This window comes from Hyperolius riggenbachi, chromosome 10 (genome assembly GCF_040937935.1).
Source record: "Hyperolius riggenbachi isolate aHypRig1 chromosome 10, aHypRig1.pri, whole genome shotgun sequence".
NCBI classification, from domain to species: Eukaryota; Metazoa; Chordata; class Amphibia; order Anura; family Hyperoliidae; genus Hyperolius; species Hyperolius riggenbachi.
The window spans coordinates 269,524,442-269,548,897 of NC_090655.1; the positions used below are offsets into that span (position 1 = coordinate 269,524,442).

General features: G+C 48.7%; 1 protein-coding gene across 3 annotated transcripts in view; it reads right to left on the reverse strand.

Annotated features, from left to right (window-relative positions):
- Positions 1–9,436: 9,436 nt before the first annotated feature.
- Positions 9,437–24,456, reverse strand: part of LOC137535392 (zinc finger protein 665-like) — a 976,927-nt gene continuing 961,907 nt past the window's right edge. For all 3 annotated transcript variants that reach the window (XM_068257222.1, XM_068257221.1, XM_068257223.1), the window contains one exon: positions 9,437–11,222. In XM_068257222.1, coding sequence (XP_068113323.1) covers positions 9,709–11,222 — 1,514 coding nt within the window. In that variant the 3' untranslated portion in view covers positions 9,437–9,708. The remainder of the gene's footprint in view (positions 11,223–24,456) is intronic.

Consider the following 24,456-nt stretch of genomic DNA (forward strand, 5'->3'; position numbering starts at 1 on the left):
GCATAAGTTTGTGGCGCTTGCTATACTACTCTAATAAGGTTTGTTAACTCTGATAAGGTGTGTTAACTTTGATAAGGCGTGTTATTTGTCTTAGTGAATGATGCCCCATGTGTGCTATGCATATCATCAGTATATGCTGCTTGAATTAATTGTCCACCTCTAATATAAACATCCTATTCATGTACTCATGTTTGGTCGAATGGACCCTTTATTATCTGGTGTATCCAATGGGACATTATGAACTTGCCATAATGAAATGCCTGAATCGTTTAAGTTACCTATAAGGAGGACTGATACAATATATGAACTTTATTCAAGCATACATTACCATTCTCTCTATATGCAGCACCATTCAGGCTATTTCTATGAAATCAATGCACAATTACCCCCATATGGCGTCATATGATAGGAGTGTCCTGAAACTGTGTGCTGTGTGAGTGGAAAGGGGGTTGGGCTTGGCTATCTGAGGGCTCCTCCTATGTGGTTTTAATGGTTTTTAATTGTACCTTTTGAGATTTACCTTGGAAGATTGTCCACAATAAAGTATATAGTGTTTGGATAAGTGAAGCCTGGACTAACTGTTGTCTTTGTAGATTTTTGAGTTTTGGAACTTAAGTTACAGGTCCACAATCCATCATCACCGTTGCTTCAGAGGAAAAGGGTTACCTTTGTGCCCGCTGCACGGTTAGCTTTGATCGGTTGTCCTATATGAGGAATGAATATATAAAGTCAGCGCAGGTCTATAGTAATACAGCTTTCGTCATTTTCTGGTATACAGGATCTTCGAACAAAAAGGTAAAGAAGCAAGGCTTACCAGATCCCAACAACCCACATTATAAGGTTGTAAACGAGTTTGATAGATGGTCCGCAGAACTTTCAAATGGTGTCGTTTCACCAGCGATGTTGCACACCACAGATTCCTCCGGAATATATTAGATATCCTGAGGTCGCAGAGACTCGCCAAAGAGGAGTCCAGTAGGATAGTGACATGAAAGAGATGTACGGCACATCTAAGTGTAAACCGTCTTTATTACATAACAAGTAAAACAATTTAAAAGCAAGTATAAAAGAAACTCACATACGGGGCCCGTGCACTGGGAACCCCGAAAAAGTAGCGCGCATAAAATGGTCAATAGAAGACCTCAAATAAAATGGTGCCGCCTGTCGCCTTCCCGACCGGTTTCACAATCTTGCGTCTCCCCTAATGACGCAAGATTGCGAAACCGGTCGGGAAGGCGACAGGCGGCACCATTTTATTTGAGGTCTTCTATTGACCATTTTATGCGCGCTACTTTTTCGGGGTTCCCAGTGCACGGGCCCCGTATGTGAGTTTCTTTTATCCTTGCTTTTAAATTGTTTTACTTGTTATGTAATAAAGACGGTTTACACTTAGATGTGCCGTACATCTCTTTCATGTCACTATCCTACTGGACTCCTCTTTGGCGAGTCTCTGCGACCTCAGGATATCTAATATATTCCGGAGGAATCTGTGGTGTGCAACATCGCTGGTGAAACGACACCATTTGAAAGTTCTGCGGACCATCTATCAAACTCGTTTACAACCTTATAATGTGGGTTGTTGGAATCTGGTAAGCCTTGCTTCTTTACCTTTTTGTTCGAAGATCCTGTATACCAGAAAATGACGAAAGCTGTATTACTATAGACCTGCGCTGACTTTATATATTCATTGCTTGTGTGGACTTTTGGACATTGTCCTTCTCGGCTGCGGTCGCCTTCTGCCTTGGCGCTGACACTTGTTGTTTATTTTTGTCCTATATGAGAACCATGATACAATTTTTCCAGGGGCCAACTATTGTATTTGTCCGCCACTGATTCAAGTTTAACATTAAGGTCAATGGCTGCCAAGTTCAGCAGCAAAGCAGGAGAAAAGTGAGGACAAGGGGAATTTTTTTCTCAAAAAAGGCTTTGTAGTTTTTGAGGATTACTATAGCTAAATGACCAGTAATGTATCAACGTATCGATAGTGTAAATTTACATATATGAAAACATAGAGCAGTGAATTCCACGTAGCGGGTTCCAGGTGGTCAGTACGCAGTGTCAGTACACCATGTGTCAGTACGCAGTGTGTAATCACCACCTGGAAACCAGGGGGAACTGGAAATACTTTTTCCAGGGATCACTGAACAGCCACAATATTGCTATATAATGATCCCTGGTAACTGTACTTATTTTTGTACAGTAAAATGTTAAGTAAAAAAAAAATGATGTGCGATCCCCCCTTCTGGGTCCCTTTATTCATTTGTCACCAATAAAGGATGGGATAGCCACATTGCAGAGCCTGAACCACATGGGGTTCTGCAGTCTGAGCTATGCCAGCCTGCATGGTCCATGGTATATGGGGGGGGGGGGGTCTGGAAGAGAGGTGCAGCCAAACCCCCCCTCTCCCCAGATCTATTGACCAATCCATGGACAAGGGGCTTTTCTACACTTCCAGTGCCCAGGAGTAGGTGGTGGTGGTGGTGGGGTTCATGGTGGCATCTGGGAGTCCCTAGAAGGGAGAAGGTGGCGCCTGGAGATGGCATTTACCTCTTCTGATTTTTCCTTTCTATTGTCAACATTTTTGCCTAATGTGGTAACTTTACGAACAAATGTGTATGGAAAGGAAGGAATTACCATCCTCATATCACTGATCCTGGCTGAAGAGCCTGTGCTGGGGTGCACTACATATGGCTGCTGACATCTGGGCTGAATGCAGGGGCTGGGCTGTCACATTCACATACCAGCAGCTCTGTACAGAAGTAGACCTCCACCATCCTCCTCTGTAATACGATTGTTGTCAGAGGATCAGCCAGGAGCACACAGCGGACCATGGGTGTAACGAGACGCCACAGAGCCCAGCAGGAGGCTTCCCCATATTCACCCAGGATCACTTCCAGAAGCCACGCCTTTACCCTGCAGAGATAGAGGTGTGATGAGGAAACTGTCCCCTTCCTGCCTCCCACCAGCCACACAGCTTACCGCATAGCTGAACCCACAGGACCCTACCCACACCGGCACCTAGAGCACCCACACCTAGCCACACAGAACCTAGAGCACCCCGCCCACATGCATCACACCTAGCCACACCAGCACCTAGAGCACCCACAGCACCCCGCCCACATGTATTACACCTAGCTGAACCAGCACCCACAACACCCCACCCACAAGTATCACACCTAGCCACACAGCACCTAGAGCACCCAAAGCACCCCACCCACACATATCTCACCTAGCCATGCCAGCAGCTAGAGCACCCACAGCACCCCACCCACACGTATCACACCTAGCCACACTGGCACCTATAGCACCCACAGCACCCCACCCACACGTATCGCACCTAGCCACACAGCACCTACAGCACCCGCCCACACGTATCACACCTAGCCACACCAGCACCTAGAGCACCCACAGCACCCCGCCCACACGTATCACACCTAGCCACACCAGCACCTAGAGCACCCACATCACCCCACCCACACATATCACACCTAGCAGCACAGCACCTAGAGCACCCACAGCACCCCACCCACACATATCACACCTAGCCATGCCAGCACCTAGAGCACCCACAGCACCCCGCCCACACGTATCACACCTAGCCACACCAGCACCTAGAGCACCCACATCACCCCACCCACACATATCACACCTAGCCGCACAGCACCTAGAACACCCACAGCACCCCACCCACACGTATCACACCTAGCCACACCAGCACCTAGAGCACCCACAGCACCCCACCCACACGTATCGCACCTAGCCACACTGGCACCTAGAGCACCCACAGCACCCGCCCACACGTATCACACCTAGCCACACCAGCACCTAGAGCACCCACAGCACCCCGCCCACACGTATCGCACCTAGAGCACCCACAGCACCCCGCCCACACGTATCACACCTAGCCACACAGCACCTAGAGCACCCACAGCACCCCGCCCACACGTATCGCACCTAGAGCATTCACAGCACCCCGCCCACACGTATCACACCTAGCCACACAGCACCTAGAGCACCCACAGCACCCCGCCCACACGTATCGCACCTAGCCACACTGGCACCCAGAGCACCCACAGCACCCCACCCACACGTATCACACCTAGCCACACCGGCACCTAGAGCACCCACAGCACCCGCCCACACGTATCACACCTAGCTACACAGCACCTAGAGCACCCACATCACCACGCCCACACGTATCACACCTAGCCATGCCAGCACCCATAGCACCCCACCCACACGTATCACACCTAGCCACACCGGCACCTAGAGCAGCCACAGCACCCCGCCCACACTTATCACACCTAGCCATGCTGACATCTAGAGCACCCACAGCACCCCGCCCTGACGTCAGAGAATCAAACAAGTGACAACCATTCATTTATTACTATTCTGGCCACAGGTAAAAAGTGAAGAAGAGTATATAATGCTGCTATAAAATATAGGCAGAAGCCAAACCTGGAAATGACAGGAAGTAAATATGGCCACTCCGCAGCATCACACTGTGACTATAAAGCGACTATAACTCTGTCCTCGGCATCCCCATGTCCACATTCCCATACAACCCCCCCCCCCATGTATTATTCACGGTCCTCTTCCTCACAGTGACCCCAGCGTGACCCCCGTGGAGAAGAGGAATAATTACTGTATTTACACAAGAAGAAAGGAATTCTGGGACAGGCATAATGTCTTTATTCAATAAAGAAACAGGTCCATAAAACAAAGAGAATGCAGCAATACAAGCAGATACAATGTTTATATTTCAGACAGGATTAGAGCATAAAAATCACTAAATGATGAACTTACAGAATCTCTGGAGGAATAACAATGATAACACACAAAGCAGCCAAACACAATAACCCCCCAATAAATTATGTCTCTGCAGGTTATCTAACAATCACACAATGCTTTTCAGTGGATCTTCCTTGTTGGCCTCTGCCAGTGAGACCTACAGAAGCCTGAATGTGAGGGGTTAATGCCTGATACCGCTCAGAGGAGCAGCCTTGCATAAACCCCCCAGACCACTGTGCATGAGGCACATCTGAGCCCTTCTCTATAGGGAGGAATCCTGGCAACCAGCCCCCAGTTACACCTCATAGAGAGAGGTAAGGGGCCACATACCCCCCGGCCATAGGTGCAGGGGCTGCTCTGACATTCCTAGGATTGGAGGGACCCCCCAGAACACTGTGCATGAGGCACCTCTGAGCCCTTCTCTATAGGGAGGAATCCTGGTTACCAGCCCCCAGTTACACCGCATAGAGAGAGGTAAGGGGCCACATACCCCCCAGCCATAGGTGCAGGGGCTGCTCTAACATTCCTAGGATTGGAGGGACCCCCCAGAACACTGTGCATGAGGCACCTCTGAGCCCTTCTCTATAGGGAGGAATCCTGGTTACCAGCCTCCAGTTACACCTCACAGAGAGAGGTAAGGGGCCACATACCCCCTGGCCATAGGTGCAGGGGCTGCTCTGACATTCCTAGGATTGGAGGGATCCCCCAGAACACTGTGCATGAGACACCTCTGAGCTCTTCTCTATAGGGAGGAATCCTGGTTACCAGCCCCCAGTTACACCTCATAGAGAGAGGTAAGGGGCCACATACCCCCAGCCATAGGTGCAGGGGCTGCTCTGACATTCCTAGGATTGGAGGGACCCCCCAGAACACTGTGCATGAGGCACCTCTGAGCCCTTCTCTATAGGGAGGAATCCTGGTTACCAGCCTCCAGTTACACCTCACAGAGAGAGGTAAGGGGCCACATACCCCCTGGCCATAGGTGCAGGGGCTGCTCTGACATTCCTAGGATTGGAGGGATCCCCAGAACACTGTGCATGAGGCACCTTTAAGCCCTTCTCTATAGGGAGGAATCCTGGTTACCAGCCCCCAGTTACACCTCATAGAGAGAGGTAAGGGGCCACATACCCCCCGGCCATAGGTGCAGGGGCTGCTCTGACATTCCTAGGATTGGAGGGATCCCCCCAGAACACTGTGCATGAGGCACCTCTGAGCCCTTCTCTATAGGGAGGAGTCCTGGTTACCAGCCCCCAGTTACACCTCATAGAGAGAGGTAAGGGGCCACATACCCCCCGGCCATAGGTGCAGGGGCTGCTCTGACATTCCTAGGATTGGAGGGACCCCCAGAACACTGTGCATGAGACACCTCTGAGCCCTTCTCTATAGGGAGGAATCCTGGCTACCATCCCCCAGTTACACCTCATAGAGAGAGGTAAGGGACCGCATACCCCCCAGTCATAGGTGCAGGGGCTGCTCTGACATTCCTAGGATTGGAGGGACCCCCAGAACACTGTGCATGAGGCACCTCTGAGCCCTTCTCTATAGGGAGGAATCCTGGTTACCAACCCCCAGTTACACCTCATAGAGAGAGGTAAGGGGCCACATATCCCCAGCCATAGGTGAAGGGGCTGCTCTGACATTCCAAGGATTGGAGGAACCCCCCAGAACACTCTGCATGAGGCACCTCTGAGCCCTTCTCTATAGGGAGGAATCCTGGTTATCAGCCCCCAGTTACACCCCATAGAGAGAGGTAAGGGGCCACATACCCCCTGGCCATAGGTGCAGGGGCTGCTCCGACACTCCTAGGATTGGAGGGACCCCCCAGAACACTGTGCATGAGGCACCTCTGAGCCCTTCTCTATAGGGAGGAATCCTGGTTACCAGCCCCCAGTTACACCGCATAGAGAGAGATAAGGGGCCACATACCCCCGGCCATAGGTGCAGGGGCTGCTCTGACATTCCTAGGACTGGAAGGACCCACTCAGAACACTGTGCATGAGGCACCTCTGAGCCCTTATCTATAGGAAGGAATCCTGGTTATCAGCCCCCAGTTACACCTCATAGAGAGAGGTAAGGGGCCACATGCCACATACCCCCCAGCCATAGGTGCAGGGGCTGCTCTGACATTCCTAGGATTGGAGGGACCCCCCAGAACACTGTGCATGAGGCACCTCTGAGCCCTTCTCTATAGGGAGGAATACCGGTTATCAGCCCCCCAGTTACACCTCATAGAGAGAGAGAGAGAGAGAGAGAGAGAGAGTGAGTAATGATTTCTGTGCACAAATGTTTCCACATGCATTTTTCAACAAATTAAAGAAACATTGTAAAAGAACACTTAAAGTGGATCTGAGATAAACTTTTACTCATTGCATAGGGCATTCCTCAAGCCAAATACTTTTTTTGTTTTAATACCCTAATTCCCTATAAACTAAACAAGCCTTGCCCACAGCTTTTCAGAGAGCCTTGGCATTTTCAGACAGTAGCAAGGGCTTATGGGAGCTCAGTCTGGAAAGGAGGGGGAGGTGTTACTAGCCAGAGATTTCCGAGGCAGAGGGGAGGAGGTAGGAGTGAAGTTTTCACAGGCTGAGGGCTGGAGATGCTATCAGCTTGCCTGTGTGTAATGTGACAAACAGAACATGGCTGCTGCCATTGTATCACAGGAAGAAATAATCATATTCTGTTGAAGCTGTTTGCTGTGTAAACTATCTAAACTTTAGATAAGATATATAGACAAGTTACTTGTTATAGTTAGTTTTTCCATCTCAAATTTGCTTTAAGGCCAAGACTTTTCCAAAACTCAACATACATGTTTGACTAGCAGTGATTTACATACAAAGCATTTCCCACACTCAGCACATGTATAATGTGGTTCAACAGTATGAAATCCTTCATGGCTGAATTCTAAATAAAAAATTTCCCACAATCAGTTACTAAATAGTGAAATAAACAGGAGCGCTCCTTGGTGCATTAACTTTTTATTTCAAATAGACACGCTAAATAGTTACACTTACAGTGTGTGGGTAAACAATGCGCTTGTAAGGCCTGCCAGCAGTACTCTCCACACTCCTGTGCCTGGCTGGGGCGACAGAAGCGATGTTGCCAGCAAAAGCATGACACGGTGGGTGGGGCCACACGGTGGGTGGGGCCAGGTTGTGCTGGAGCCATCTGATGTTATGGCGCATTTCGGCGTAACCACGCCTTCGTCAGGTGACGCAACGGCAACTACGGCTTCCATTTAAGCCTCCCGGAGTGGGAGTACTCGGGGTGTGGTGATTGGATTGTATGGGGGCATTGGGAAGCCTCCCCGTGACGCTCCTGGATAGTGCTAATGTGGCATGAACTAATTCCCGCAGGGCGACCGCTTTGCGGTATTAGTTTTTGACCCTGCATAGTTTGGCGTGCGAAAGCAAATGCATATTTGCATGAGCATTGCCTCATGAATAGCCAATTGAGCCAGATTTGCAGAGCCAGACTTGCTAGGGTTAAAACTTGGTTTTAGAGCACGCATAAATTTTCCTCAGGTAAGCAGTGATTGGATGTTCTCCACATGTGGGCGTATTCCTCTTACGGACATTTTATCCAAATCTGAGAAGCACAGTGTCCCCAGAGACTTTGCTAAGTATCATCAATCGGATCCTAGTAGCTTAAAGATCTTGGAAAGCATTCCAGCGACCCTCTAGTGGTTTGAGGTACAAGAAACTTTGTGTTTCTGGATCTTCAAGCTGGATAGCCTGTCACTGAAAGGTCTAAGCGAAGATCTGGAAGTCCGGAGCTTCTTACACTAAGGCCCTCTGGGCAGTTTGCCAACAACACTGAGACTGCATCCTGACCCTCTCTCCCTCCCACCCCAAGGGGACCAAGTCAACCATTACCTCAGTTAGAAGTTTGACACTTTGAAACACTTTTATGTTGTTTTTGCCGTGGATGGACACATGGTGTAATGTGTGGAGTTACATGTATTACAATATTGTAAAATGGTGCTGCATAATAATTATGGTTCACGAGTTCAGGCAGTACTCCAAGCAAAACCAAGCGGGCGCACTAACAGTATGTCTCTGTGATCCCAATATCCCTTGAGAGCAAATGCTCTGCCCTAAATATCTTTCCATAGGAGCATCCCATTCACTGTATTGAGGATTGAGGCGACGTCATTGTCCCACCAACCGCCTACCGTCATGGAGGTGCATTTGCATATGGATATCATCATAGGATCAAAGTCTGCATTTGTATTACACATTCTGGCTAATTCCAACTCCAGTGACTGAAGCACTCTAGATTGGATTGCATAAACGTGCATCCAATAGTTATAGTTTGCTTAAAAACAATTTACAATTAAGCTTTAGCATAACTGCCACTTGTTGCCTTTTACCTTATACCGAAAGTTTTTATTTTGAACTTACATTTACTTTTTAATGATTTTTACTTTGACTAAACAAAGAGGATTTTTAATGCAGTTTTAATCAGTACAATAGAGGAATACGCCCACATGTGGAGAACATGCAATCACCACACCCTGACTCCTCCCACTCCGGGAGGCTTAAATGGAAGCCGTAGTTGCCGTTGCGTCACCTGATGAAGGCGTGGTTACGCCGAAACGCGTAGTGTCGTCAGACGGCTCCAGCGCAACCTGGCCCCGCCCACCACGGCCTGCTCCCGCTGACAACATCGCTCCTATCACCCCAACCTGGCTCAGGAGTGAGGAGAGTACTGCCGGCAGGCCTGACAAGCGCATTGTTTACCCAAAAATTGTTTGTCCACACACTGTAAGTGTAACGATTTAGCGTGTCTATTTGAAGTAAAAAGTGAATGCACCAAGGAGCACTCCTGTTTCTTTCATTTTTTGCATTGGACCACTGGCGTGGCGTGGTGCAGCATTCGGGGCAGCGCCTGCATCCTTTTTAAAAAACCATCAGAGTATCAAGGCAGCGCAGGACTAGTTCTACTTTGGTTAATAAATAGGCCTTCTAAATAGTGTGTGTACTCATGTTTGGCAAGGTCTGCTTTATATCTAAAACTTTCACTACACTTCGCACATGAATAGGGCTTCTCACCAGTGTGTTTTCTCGTGTGGTTGACAAGGTCTGGTTTATGTCTATAACATTTCCCACACTCAGCACATGAATGCGGCTTCTCACCAGTGTGAGTTCTCGTGTGGTTGACAAGTTCTGTTTTATGTCTATAACATTTCCCACACTCAGCACATGAATGCGGCTTCTCACCAGTGTGAGTTCTCATGTGTTTGTCAAGCATGCCTTTACTTCCAAAACATTTCCCACACTCAGCACATGAATTGCCATGAGTTTTCTCATGTCTGACTAACTGTGATTTCTGAACAAAACATTTCCCACACTCAGTACATGAATATGGCCTCTCACCAGTGTGAAATCTCTCATGAATAATAAGTTGTGCTTTCTGTACAAAACATTTCCCACACTCAGCACATGGATAGGGCTTCTCACCAGTGTGAGATCTTTTATGCACGGCAAGGCTCGATTTAAACAAAAAGCATTTCCCACAATCAGCACATGAATAGGGTTTCTCACCAATGTGAGTTCTCTTGTGTTTGACAAGCAAGCCATTACTTCCAAAATATTTACCACACTCAGAACATGAATAGGGCTTTTCACCAGTGTGAATTAGCTTATGTGCGGTAAGGTTTGATTTAAACAAAAAGCATTTCCCACAATCAGCACATGAATAGGGCTTCTCACCACTGTGAGTTAACTTGTGTGTGACAAGCAAGCCATTACTTCCAAAACATTTCCCACACTCAGAACATGAATAGGGCTTCTCACCAGTGTGAGTAATCTTGTGTCTGACAAGCATGCTTTTACTTCCAAAACATTTCTCACACTCAGAACATGAATAGGGCTTCTCACCAGTGTGCGATCTCTTATGTATGGTAAGGTCTGAGTTACGCAAAAAGCTTTTCCCACACTCAGCACATGAGTAGGGCTTCTCACCAGTGTGATATTTCTCATGTTGGACAAGGTATGATTTACGCCTAAAGCATTTCCCACACTCAGCACATGGATAGGGCTTCTCACCAGTGTGAGTTCTCTTATGTATGGCAAGGTCTGATTTTTGCAAAAAACATTTCCCACACTCAGCACATGAGTATGGCTTCTCACCTGTGTGAGATCTACCATGTGTGACAAGATTTGATTTACGCCCAAAGCATTTCCCACACTCGGCACATGAATAGGGCTTCCCACCAGTGTGCGTTTTCTCATGACTAACAAGTGTTGATTTGCAAGAAAAACATTTCCCACACGTGGAACAGGAAAAAGACCCTCCAGCAGAGGTAAAGCTGTGCTGGTTACGAGGCCCCTCAGGGTTAGACAGATTAGGGGCGTCTGGGGGAGTATCTGGAGTAACCACGATATCCGCAGGAGACTCTTGTCCAGTGACATCAGCGCCCGTTGTACAGTCTGTGGATACAGAGAAAGGAACGATCAATAACACTCCCAACAAGCTGGAGATTATAAAAGCAACAAGGTTTCAAACCCAACTGATTGAAATGTTAGATTTTATGGTTTTAAAATCAGATAAAATTTCACTATTCTTTTGGAGAAACAACCATATTTGTATCCTAGAGGCTGAGTGGGGGGCGGGGCTTCCCAGCATGCTATTATACTGGTAGCGGGTGGGACAACTAGAAAAGTCTGAGTCCCCATTTATTTGCTCACTTACCCTGACCATTAATACCTTAAATACTACACCACAGTGACCTCCCCAGGGCCAATTAAGTGGGCGGGCCGCCCGGCTGTTTTCAGACCCCGCCCAGCTGTTGTCATTCACCCACCCAGCTGCAAAAAAACCCAGGCAGGAGCGCTCCATTGCCTGCTAGCAATCAGCATCCAGCTCTCGCACAATAGGGAGAGCTGACGCTTTACACTGCAGGAGCGCTCCTCTGCCTGACACCTTACGCTGTCTGGTCTGGTGGAGCAGGGATTGGCTGGGCGGGTTGTAAGGGGCGGCCCCATGCATGTCATCTAGCTGGAAACTTCTGCTCCGTCTCTCCCTCCCGCCCTCCAATGAAACAGGCTTTATTTTATGCTGGCAGGTCTCTGGCCAATGGAAAGAGAGGCAGCCAAGCAAGCACGCCCACACATCTTTCTCAGCAGCCTACAGAAGTTATGAGAGATGAGACCATGTGTGTTCGTTCCGCAGGGACAGTCAGTCAGAAGCGACTCCTTCATTCACCATCCCCGCAGACAGCAGATAACAACCATGCCGTTTAGATAAGGAGCTGGTGGTCTAATCAGCTAGGAGAGGTGATATAACTTCAGAGCTCAGTTTGTTTGCTTTCTTTTGTTTGCATTCAGTTCGGGGAAGGATAGAATTACAGGGCATGTAGCGTGACAGGGTGTTTCCGAGGCAGCCTCCTCTGCACTCAGCTCTTTTCTGCTCTGGACTCCCAAACTTAAAGTAAAAACAAAATGCAATCTTCTCTCCTGCTGTGTCTGTATCTACCCCCAGCTTGCATCCTGCCAGTAATGATCCCGCTCCCCCTTCAACAATCACTCTGCATGAACAAAGTGGACCTGAACTCTTGCATAGAAGGAAAACAGTGAAATGTACCCTGCATGTATTTATAGAGTCTGGCCTGTATAATTACCCCTCTTGTCCAATCACAATTTGTAGTTTTAATTCTCCCCTGTGTCACCTGACTGCTATGGCAGATAAGCTAATTTGAAAGCACAGGATGTTAACAATGTCGGCTTCCTTGAAAGCAGGAAGTAGAAACAGTGCAGATTTATCGTAGAGTTTGCATCGGCTGTAACAATGAAATGTCTTCCATTAAAGTTTATTATGTTGCTGCTTATCTTTTAGAGAAGAGAGGAAGTTCTGAGTGCTGATCTGTTTTAAAGGAACCTGAGCACCATAATCTGAAAAACTTTCTCCCCAATGCTAGGTACACACGATGCAATTTTCTGACAGATTTACTGTCAGATGGACTATTTCCAACATGTCCAATCTGATTTCTGATCAAATTTCAGCTCGAGTAAACGGAAAATCGATTGAAAATCAGATTAAACATGTTGGAAATAGTCCATGCGACAGTAAATCTGTCAGAAAATTGCATCGTGTGTACCTAGCAGGTACATCGGCTCATCTCCTCATCCTCCCCCTATGCTGTAAGCAGAGTTGCACTTGTCCTGCACTTCCCCGTTGCACACCACCCGGCTACTTTTTCATGCCACCCGGCTGGAAAAAAATCCTGGGGAGAACACTACACCAGATCGGGCTCCCATTTTTCCGGTGTTATTTTGTTTTGTTCACACAGAAAAAACAATGCTCAATAGCGCTCCACAGTCTGTTCACAATCAGTATCCACGGCTAACGCTTTATTAAAATAAATATAAAATCAGCGTGCACTCACATTTTCCAATGAGATCATTAATCAGTATCCTCGTGTAGCCAGCGTCTCTTTCTGCCGCCCCAAGCTCCGCCCTTGGAGACGCTGACTACACCTGGATACTGATTAACTGGAGCAGTGGTTCTCAGCGCTGCTAGAATTTTTAGCCGGCGCCTTTATAGACTACAATAGGAATCACTCCTATTGCAGCGCTCAGTAACGTCTGCTGACGGAGCGGAGGTTGCTTAAAAAAACACAATAATTCGGCCTCCAGGAATCGCTGGAAGCCGAATGATTTCATTCCCCCACTATCCATTGCGGCCTGGAGGGGGAATAGTAATTAATACGGCCCGGACTTGTGCAGAAGCAGGATCAGCCATATACCGCTGTATCCTGCGCCCAAGTCTACCGGCGTTGATTTCAAATGTATGCCTGATTAACCCCTACGCGACCCCTCCACACCAATTAACGTGAAGTTCTGAGGCAGGGCTTTGCAGGAGATCATGATGCATGCGCATCTCCGCTTGTATGACGGAGCTCCGCTCTGCCATCAGTCTCCCAGCGGCGAGTGCTGCTAGGAGACTGTTAGACGGCAAAACTGCCGTACATTTACTCTGTACAGCGCTGCGATCTACTGCAGCGCTGTACTGGGGACAGCCGTGTGACACGGCTGTCCCCCTGGGCTGCAGGGAAGCAAACCGCTGTCATAGGCTGAAGCCTATGACAGCCAATCACGTTGATTGGCTGTCGGGGGGAAGGAAGGATTAAAAAAAAAAAAACATTAAATTTAGCGATATTTATTACAAAAAAAACAAACAAACATCCTGGGAGCGATCATAGCCCACCAACAGAACGCTCTGTTGGTGGGCAGAAAAGGGGGGGGGGGAATCACTTGTGTGCTGAGTTGTGCGGCCCTGCAGTGAGGCCTTAAAGCTGCAGTGGCCTTAATTGTAAAAAGCAGCCTGGTCACTAGGGGGGTGTAAGCATACAGTCCTCAAGTGGTTAATGACTTTATTGGAAGATGTGAGTGCACTCTGGTTTTATATATATTTAATAAAGCGATATTACACTATTGGGCTGCTTGTTTGAGTTTAAAGTGAACCTCCGGATTAAAAATCGACTCAGCAGCACTGAAAAGGCTTGGTGTTTCTTTAACAGTTTCACAGCATCAGAATTTTGTTTCTCTTATACAAGCCTCATTTTTAGCTGCACAGAAGAAAACTGCCCGGGCTTTTTTCCCTTGATGCTGTGCAAAGCTTGATGGGATTTCTGATGTTGTTGTCCTCGTTCTGCTGTTTTGGTGCAAATTTTTTTTTTTACATTTTGAATTTGACATTTGAAGCCTAGCGTGTGCAGCTGGGAGGGGTGATCAGAACACAGGACAGTTGGAACTGTGTCTCCTGCTCCCTGTCACCTCCTTTCAACCAAAAAGATGGCTGCCCCCATGACAAAGATGGCAGCCCCCATAAATCAAAAACATTTTCCTGCACAGGGTGGGTAAGAGATTATATTACCTATCTATTCTAATCAACATAACTAATGTAACTTGATGACAGTATGTTTGTTTAGGCTGAAGTTCCCCTTTAAGGTGCAGTCAGAGTGGAGGAACCATCCTGAGGAGTATAAGCCTGGGGGCTGATCTGTGCCGGGTCAGATGGCGATCTGGTAAGAGTTGTGTATGGTGTATGCCGGTGGCACAGCGGGGAGTGCGCAGCATGTGGCTCGCAATGGTGACGTGTGAGGTTATGCGGATCACACTGGTGCAGTCTATTGATTAAGACGGTATCACACTATGTGGAGTCTCTTCCAGTGCACAGACTTGAGGATGGGCCGATGCCCGAAACAGATGTAGGCCAGTGTCTGTCGCCACTATCCGGGACACACTATCTGCTGTATTGTGGACTTTGGACTCTATCACCTCATGGACTATCTATCCAAGGCTACCAGCTGGCATTTTGATGGACTGTGGGTGTCTATGATACCCATCTATTGCGGGTTGCTGGTCCTTGTCTGACACGTGATCTTTTTTATGGATTCTGTTTTTTCATTAAAAGAGCTGTAGTTTTTGCAACATATCTTTTGAGTGTGCTGATCCTTGTGGAATACAGAGATTGTGCTGCTCTGGTGGCTTGATAGTGAGTGCACCTCAGCTGTGGTAAGGGGAGTGCAGCCAGGTATCCTTACTTGAAAGGGTGACCCCCACGGCAGACAGTCAGAAAAGAGGGATTCCAGCACCTGCAGATATCTCTCCCCACTAAACAACAGGCTAACGAGAAGAAAGCTCCTGGTGAAGCTGCAGCAGCTGCTTCCTCTGACAGAGAAGATCTCAGTAGCTGAATTCCCTGCATCCAATAATGCTGTCATTAAAACAGTCCTGAAAGAGATGTTACTATCACTTCACTTCCTGCCAACCACTCCACGCCAATTGGCATGAACACAACGGCAGCCCCAGGACCGCTCCACGCCGATTGGCATGAACACAGTGGCAGCCCCAGGACCGCTCCACGCCGATTGGCATGAACACAGCGGCAGCCCCAGGACCGCTCCACGCCGATTGGGATGAACACAGCGGCAGCCCCAGGACCGCTCCACGCCGATTGGCATGAACACAGCAGCAGCCCCAGGACCGCTCCACGCCGATTGGCATGAACACAGCGGCAGCCCCAGGACCGCTCCACGCCAATTGGCATGAACACAGCAGCAGCCCCAGGACCGCTCCACGCCGATTGGCATGAACACAGCGGCAGCCCCAGGACCGCTCCACGCCAATTGGCATGAACACAGCGGCAGCCCCAGGACCGCTCCACGCCGATTGGCATGAACACAGCGGCAGCCCCAGGACCGCTCCACGCCAATTGGCATGAACACAGCGGCAGCCCCAGGACCGCTCCACGTCGATTGGCATGAACACAGCGGCAGCCCCAGGACCGCTCCACGCCGATTGGGATGAACACTGCGGCAGCCCCAGGACCGCTCCACGCCGATTGGCATGAACACAGCGGCAGCCCCAGGACCGCTCCACGCCGATTGGGATGAACACAGCGGCAGCCCCAGGACCGCTCCACGCCGATTGGCATGAACACAGCGGCAGCCCCAGGACCGCTCCACGCCGATTGGCATGAACACTGCGGCAGCCCCAGGACCGCTCCACGCCGATTGGCATGAACACAGCGGCAGCCCCAGGACCGCTCCACGCCGATTGGGATGAACACAGCGGCAGCCCCAGGACCGCTCCACGCCGATTGGCATGAACACAGCGGCAGCCCCAGGACCGCTCCACGCCGATTGGGATGAACACAGCGGCAGCCCCAGGACCGCTCCACGCCGATTGGCATGAACACAGCGGCAGCCCCAGGACCGCTCCACGCCGATTGGGATGAACACAGCGGCAGCCCCAGGACCGCTCCACGCCGATTGGGATGAACACAGCGGGAGCCCCAGGACCGCTCCACGCCGATTGGGATGAACACAGCAGCAGCCCCAGGACCGCTCCACGCCCATTGGCATAAACACAGCGGCAGCCCCAGGACCGCTCCACGCCGATTGGCATGAACACAGCGGCAGCCCCAGGACCGCTCCACGCCGATTGGGATGAACACAGCGGCAGCCCCAGGACCGCTCCACGCCGATTGGCATGAACACAGCGGCAGCCCCAGGACCGCTCCACGCCGATTGGGATGAACACAGCGGCAGCCCCAGGACCGCTCCACGCCCATTGGCATAAACACAGCGGCAGCCCCAGGACCGCTCCACGTCGATTGGGATGAACACAGCGGCAGCCCCAGGACCGCTCCACGCCGATTGGCATGAACACAGCGGCAGCCCCAGGACTGCTCCACGCCAATTGGCGTGAACGGCCTTCTATGGGGCAAGGGTATGTGTAAAAATACACCCCAAAACACATTATACTACTTCTCCTGAGTACGGCGATACCACATGTGTGACACTTTTTTGCAGCCTAACTGCGCTAAGGGGCCCAACGTCCTATTCACAGGTCATTTTGAGGCATTTGTTTTCTAGACTACTCCTCACGGTTTAGGGCCCCTAAAATGCCAGGGAAGTATAGGAACCCCACAAGTGACCCCATTTTAGAAAGAAGACACCCCAAGGTATTCCGTTAGGTGTATGACGAGTTCATAGAAGATTTTATTTTTTGTCACAAGTTAGTGAAAAATGACACTTTGTGAACAAAACAATAAAAATCAGTTTCCGCTAACTGTTGACAAAAAATAAAATCTTCTATGAACTCGTCATACACCTAACAGAATACCTTGGGGTGTCTTCTTTCTAAAATGGGGTTACTTGTGGGGTTCCTATACTGCCCTGGCATTTTACGGGCCCAAACCGTGAGTAGTCGGGAAACCAAATTTCTCAAAATGACTGTTCAGGGGTATAAGCATCTGCAAATTTTGATGACAGGCGGTCTATGAGGGGGCAAATTTTGTGGAACCGGTCATAAGCAGGGTGGCCTCTTAGATGACAGGTTGTATTGGGCCTGATCTGATTTGGCCGAGTGATCAAGAGCCCACACGGGGCAAATTAGGGCCTGATCTGATGGGTAGGTGTGCTAGGGGGTGACAGGTGGTGACAGGAGGTGATTGATGGGTGTCTCAAGGTGTGATTAGAGGGGGGAAATAGATGCAAGCAATGCACTGGCGAGGTGATCAGGGCTGGGGTCTAAGGGCGTTCTGAGGGTGTGGGCGGGTGATTGGGTGCCCTAGGGGAAGATTAGGGTCTAATCTGATGGGTATCAGTGACAGGGGGTGATTGATGGGTAATTAGTGGGTGTTTAGAGGAGAGAACAGATGTAAACACTGCGCTTGGGTGGTGATCTGATGTCGGATCTGCGGGCGATCTATTGGTGTGGGTGGGTGATCAGATTGCCCGCAAGGGACAGGTTAGGGGCTGATTGATGGGTGGCAGTGACAGGGGGTGATTGATGGGTGATTGATGGGTGATTGACAGGTGATTGACAGGTGATCAGGGGGGATAGATGCATACAGTACACAGGGGGGGGGGTCGTGCGCATCTCCTGCTTGGAAGGCAGAGCTCCACCTTCAGCTTCTCAGCGCGATCAGAGACTTTTAGATGGCGAAACCGGCGTCTATTAACATTGTACAGCGCTACGATCTACAGCAGCACTGTACTGGGGACAGCCGTGTGACACAGTTGTCCCCTCTGGTGATGTGGCAGTGATCTGCTGTCATAGGCTGAAGCCTATGACAGCCGATCACGCTGAATGGCTGGCGGGGGGAGGGGGAAAAAATAGGCACATTTATTTAAAAAATAAACATAGAAATATTTATATATATAAAAAAAAATAAAAATAAACGGGGAGCGATCAGACCCCACCAACAGAGAGATCTGTTGGTGAGGATAAAAGGGGGAGGGAATCACTTATGTGCTGAATTGTGCGGCCCTGCAGCTTGGCCTTAAAGGGATACTGTAGGGGGGTCAGGGGAAAATGAGTTGAAGTTACCTGGGGCTTCTAATGGTCCTACACAGGCTTCCTGTGCCCGTGCAGCCACTCACCGATGCTCCGGCCCCGCCTCCGGTTCACTTCTGGAATTTCAGACTTTAAAGTCTGAAAACCACTGCGCCCGTGTTGCCATGTCCTCGCTTCCCCTGATGTCACCAGGAGCGCACGGCGCAGGCACAGACCATACTGGGCTTGTGCTATACACTCTTGGCGCCATCAGTGGGAGTGAGGACATGGCAACGCAGGCGCAGTGGTTTTCAGACTTTAAAGTCTGAAATTCCAGAAGTGAACCGGAGGCGGGGCCGGAGCATTGGGGAGTGGCTGCGCGGGCACATGATGTCTGTGGGGGACCATTAGAAGCCCCGGGGAACTTCAACTCATTTTCCCCTGACCCCCCTACAGTGTCCCTTTAAGGCTGCAGTGGCCTATTTAACTAAAAATGTCCTGGTCTTTAGGGGGGTTTTAACTCTGCGGTCCTCAAATGGTTAAAGTGAACTTGAGGTGAAAATAAACGACTGAAATAAACAATTGTATATCTTCCTTCGCCTAAAAATGACTTAAGATATTCCACAGTATTATTTTATGTTTAAATCTACTTTTTAAGTTTTTACTGTTGTATTGTTTTTGCTCAATGACACATTCATTGAAGTATGCCAGAGCTAAAATCTATGAACTATTGACCCTTTTTTTATCTCTTTCCTGCTCTGAGAAGCCATTTTCTGCTTGGAAAGGGTTTTACAGTTGTAATTTCTTATCAGTGAGGGTCACACTGTAGTCTGACTCAGTCCTGACTCAGACAGGAACTGCCACTTACATACCTGATATTTAACTCTTTCAGGTAGAGAAAGAAAAAAGGAACACAGCATAGTTATTTGTGTGTAGGCACTGTACATTCACATGTCTTATCTCATCACGTCTAATGTCACCTCGGGTATCCATTAAAAGAATCTATTCACAAACAGACCACCAGATCCTCTACACACATGCAATAGTCCATTGATGGCCTAGGCAAGCACACAGATCATATGGAGCTAAAGATGAGCGAGTTTGCCTCTGCACATAATGAATTGGTCCATTCCCAAAATGAAGTCAAAAGTGAGTGATTCCGCCTTCCTCTGGATCAACAGGGATATGTGAGGGAGCAGGCTGGTGTTGTACTTTATACTGGTTGAACTCGATGGACGTATGTCTTTTTTCAACCAAAATAACTATGTAACTATATGTAACTATGTGAGGACTGCTCCAGCAAAAAAAAAAATAATCAGTTAAATTTGGACAGTACTGACTGGTTTTAGGCAAGTCCATCTCCTCACGGGGAATTCTTAGGGTTTGGCTTTCTTTGTTTTCAAAAGCATTTCCTGAACGGCAGTTGCTAAGTCTAACTGGCAAAATAGTAAGTAGTACCAGCCAGCCTCCCTAATGGCAGTTAGACTTAGCAACTGCTGTTCAAGAAATGCATATGAAAACAAAGAAAACCCTGATAATCCCTCATGAGGAGATGGATTAGTCCAAACCCTGTCAGATCGGTACTATTTTAACTGCTTAAATATTTTGCTGGTGTGGTCATTTAAATGGGGAAAAAAAGCAAAAACTAACAGATCAAGAGGATAGCTCAAGGCAAAATAATATAATAATCAGGGGGGTCTCAGAACTGCTTCAAAACACAGGCCTTGAAACTTATGCTACACACTTATTCAAGGCTCTCGTAGTACAGCATGGCAACATGATCTCCTGATAGATCCCATACACCGGATCCCTAAGCCTGGTGACATGGATCTCCTGATAAATTGCATACACAGGATTTCCAAGCTTTGCAACATGGATCTCATGATAGATCCTATACACAGGATCCCTAATCATGGCAGCATGATCTGATAGATCACATACATGGGATCCCTAAGTCTGGCGACATGGATCTCCTGATAGATCACATACACAGGATCCTTAAGCCTGGCAACATGGATCTCCTGATAGATCGCATACACAGGATCCCTAAGCCTGGCAGCATGGATCTCCTGATAGATCGCATACACAGGATCCCTAAGCCTGGCAGCATGGATCTCCTGATAGATCGCATACACAGGATCCCTAAGCTTGGCAACATGGATCTCCTGATAGATCACATACACAGGATCCCTAAGCCTGGTGATATGGATCTCCTGATAGATCGCATACACAGGATCCCTAAGCCTGGCGACATGGATCTCCTGATAGATCACATTCACAGGATCCCTAAGCCTGGTGATATGGATCTCCTGATAGATTGTATACACCAGATCCCTAAGCCTGGTGACATGGATCTCCTGATAGATCCCATACACAGGATCCCTAAGGCTAGGCTAGTGACATAGATCTCCTGATCTCTCATAGCACAGCATGGCAACATGATCTCCTGATAGATCACATGCACCGGATCCCTAAGCCTGGTGACATGGATCTCCTGCTAGATTGTATACACCAGATCCCTAAGCCTGGCGACGTGGATCTCCTGATAGATCCCATACACAGGATCCCTAAGGCTGGTGACATAGATCTCCTGATAGATCACATACACAGGATCCCTAAGCCTGGCGACATGGATCTCCTGATAAATTGCATACACAGGATTTCCAAGCATTGCAACATGGATCTCCTGATAGATCCCATACACAGGATCCCTAATCATGGCAGCATGATCTGATAGATCGCATACATGGGATCCCTAAGTCTGGTGACATGGATCTCCTGATAGATCGCATACACAGGATCCCTAAAGCTGGTGACATGGATCTCCTGATAGATCAGATACACCAGATCCCTAAGCCTGGTGACATGGATCTCCTGATAGATCACATACACAAGATCCCTAAGCCTGGTGATACGGGTCTCCTGATAGATTGCATACACAGGATCTCTAAGCCTGGCAACATGGATCTCCTTAAAGATCACATACACAGGATCCTTAAGCCTGGCAACATGGATCTCCTGATAGATCGCATACACAGGATCCCTAAGCCTGGCAGCATGGATCTCCTGATAGATCACATACACAGGATCCCTAAGCCTGGTGATATGGATCTCCTGATAGATTGTATACACCAGATCCCTAAGCCTGGTGACATGGATCTCCTGATAGATCACATACACAGGATCCCTAAGCCTGGTGATATGGATCTCCTGATAGATCGCATACACAGGATCCCTAAGCCTGGCGACATGGATCTCCTGATAGATCACATTCACAGGATCCCTAAGCCTGGTGATATGGTTCCCCTGATAGATTGTATACACCAGATCCCTAAGCCTGGCGACATGGATCTCCTGATAGATCCCATACACAGGATCCCTAAGGCTAGGCTAGTGACATAGATCTCCTGATCTCTCATAGCACAGCATGGCAACATGATCTCCTGATAGATCACATGCATCAGATCCCTAAGCCTGGTGACATGGATCTCCTGATAGATTGTATACACCAGATCCCTAAGCCTGGCGACATGGATCTCCTGATAGATCCCATACACAGGATCCCTAAGGCTCGGCTGGTGACATGGATCTCCTGATAGATCACATACACATGATCCCTAAGCCTGGCGACATGGATCTCCTGATAGATCACATACACCGGATCCCTAAGGCTGGTGACATGGATCTCCTGATAGATCACATACACAGGATCCCTAAGCCTGGTGACATGGATCTCCTGATAGATCGCATACACCGGATTTCCAAGCCTGGTGACATGGATCTCCTGATAGATCACATACACCGGATCCCTAAGGCTGGCAACATGGATCTCCTGATAGATCACATACACAGGATCCCTAAGCCTGGTGAGATGGGTTTCCTGATAGATCGCATACACTGGATCCCTAAGCCTGGTGACATAGATCTCCTGATAGATCTCATACACCGGATCCCTAAGCCTAGTGACATGGATCTCCTGATAGATCACATACACCGGATCCCTAAGCCTGGTGAGATGGGTTTCCTGATAGATCGCATACACTGGATCCCTAAGCCTGGTGACATGGATCTCCTGATAGATCTCATACACCGGATCCCTAAGCCTGGTGAGATGAATCTCCTGATAGATCACATACAAAAGATCCCTAAGCCTGGCGACATGGATCTCCTGACAGATCACATACTCCAGATCCCTAAGCCTGGTGATATGGATCTCCTGATAGATCACATGCACAGGATCCCTAAGCCTGGCACCATGGATCTCCTGATAGATCACACACCGGATCCCTAAGCCTGGCAACATGGATCTCCTGATAGATCACATACACAGGATCCCTAAGCCTGGTGATATGGATCTCCTGATAGATTGCTTACACTGGATCCCTAAGCCTGGTGATATGGGTTTCCTGATAGATCGCATACACTGGATCCCTAAGCCTGGCAACATGGATCTCCTGATAGATCACATACACAGGATCCCTAAGCCTGGCAACATGGATGTCCTGATAGATTGCATACACTGGATCCCTAAGCCTGGCAACATGGATCTCCTGATAGATCACATACACAGGATCCCTAAGCCTGGCAACATGGATCTCCTGATAGATTGCATACACTGGATCCCTAAGCCTGGCAACATGGGATCTCCTGATAGATCGCATGCACAGGATCACTAAGCCTGGTGATATCGGTCTCCTGATAGATTGCTTACACTGGATCCCTAAGCCTGGTGATATGGGGTTCCTGATAGATCGCATACACTGGATCCCTAAGCCTGGCGACTTGGATCTCCTGATAGATCGCATACACAGGATCCCTAAGCCTGGCGACATGGATCTCCTGATAGATCACATACACAGGATCCCTAAGCCTGGCAACATGGATCTCCTGATAGATCACATACACAGGATCCCTAAGCCTGGTGATATGGATCTCCTGATAGATCACATACACCGGATCCCTATGATTGGTGATATGGATCTCCTGATAGATCACATACACATGATCCCTAAGCCTGGTGATATGGATCTCCTGATAGATTGCTTACACTGGATCCCTAAGCCTGGTGATATGGGTTTCCTGATAGATCGCATACACTGGATCCCTAAGCCTGGTGATATGGGTTTCCTGATAGATCGCATACACTGGATCCCTAAGCCTGGCGACATGGATCTCCTGATAGATCGCATGCACAGGATCCCTAAGCCTGGTGATATGGATCTCCTGATAGATCAGATACACAGGATCCCTAAGCCTGGCAACATGGATCTCCTGATAGATCGCATACATGGGATTCCTAAGCCTGGCGACATGGATCTCCTGATAGATCCCATACACAGGATCTCTAAGCCTGGCGACATGGATCTCCTGATAGATCCCATACACAGGATCCCTAAGCCTGGCGACATGGATCTCCTGATAGATCACAAACACCAGATCCCTAAGCCTGGTGATATGGATCTCCTGATAGATCACATGCACAGGATCCCTAAGCCTGGCGCCATGGATCTCCTGATAGATCACATACATAGGATCCCTAAGCCTGGCAACATGGATCTCCTGATAGATCACATACACAGGATCCCTATGATTGGTGATATGGATCTCCTGATAGATCACATACACATGATCCCTAAGCCTGGTGATATGGATCTCCTGATAGATTGCTTACACTGGATCCCTAAGCCTGGTGATATGGGTTTCCTGATAGATTGCATACACTGGATCCCTAAGCCTGGTGATATGGGTTTCCTGATAGATCGCATACACTGGATCCCTAAGCCTAGTGACATGGATCTCCTGATAGATCGCATGCACAGGATCCCTAAGCCTGGCGACATGGATCTCCTGATAGATCAGATACACAGGATCCCTAAGC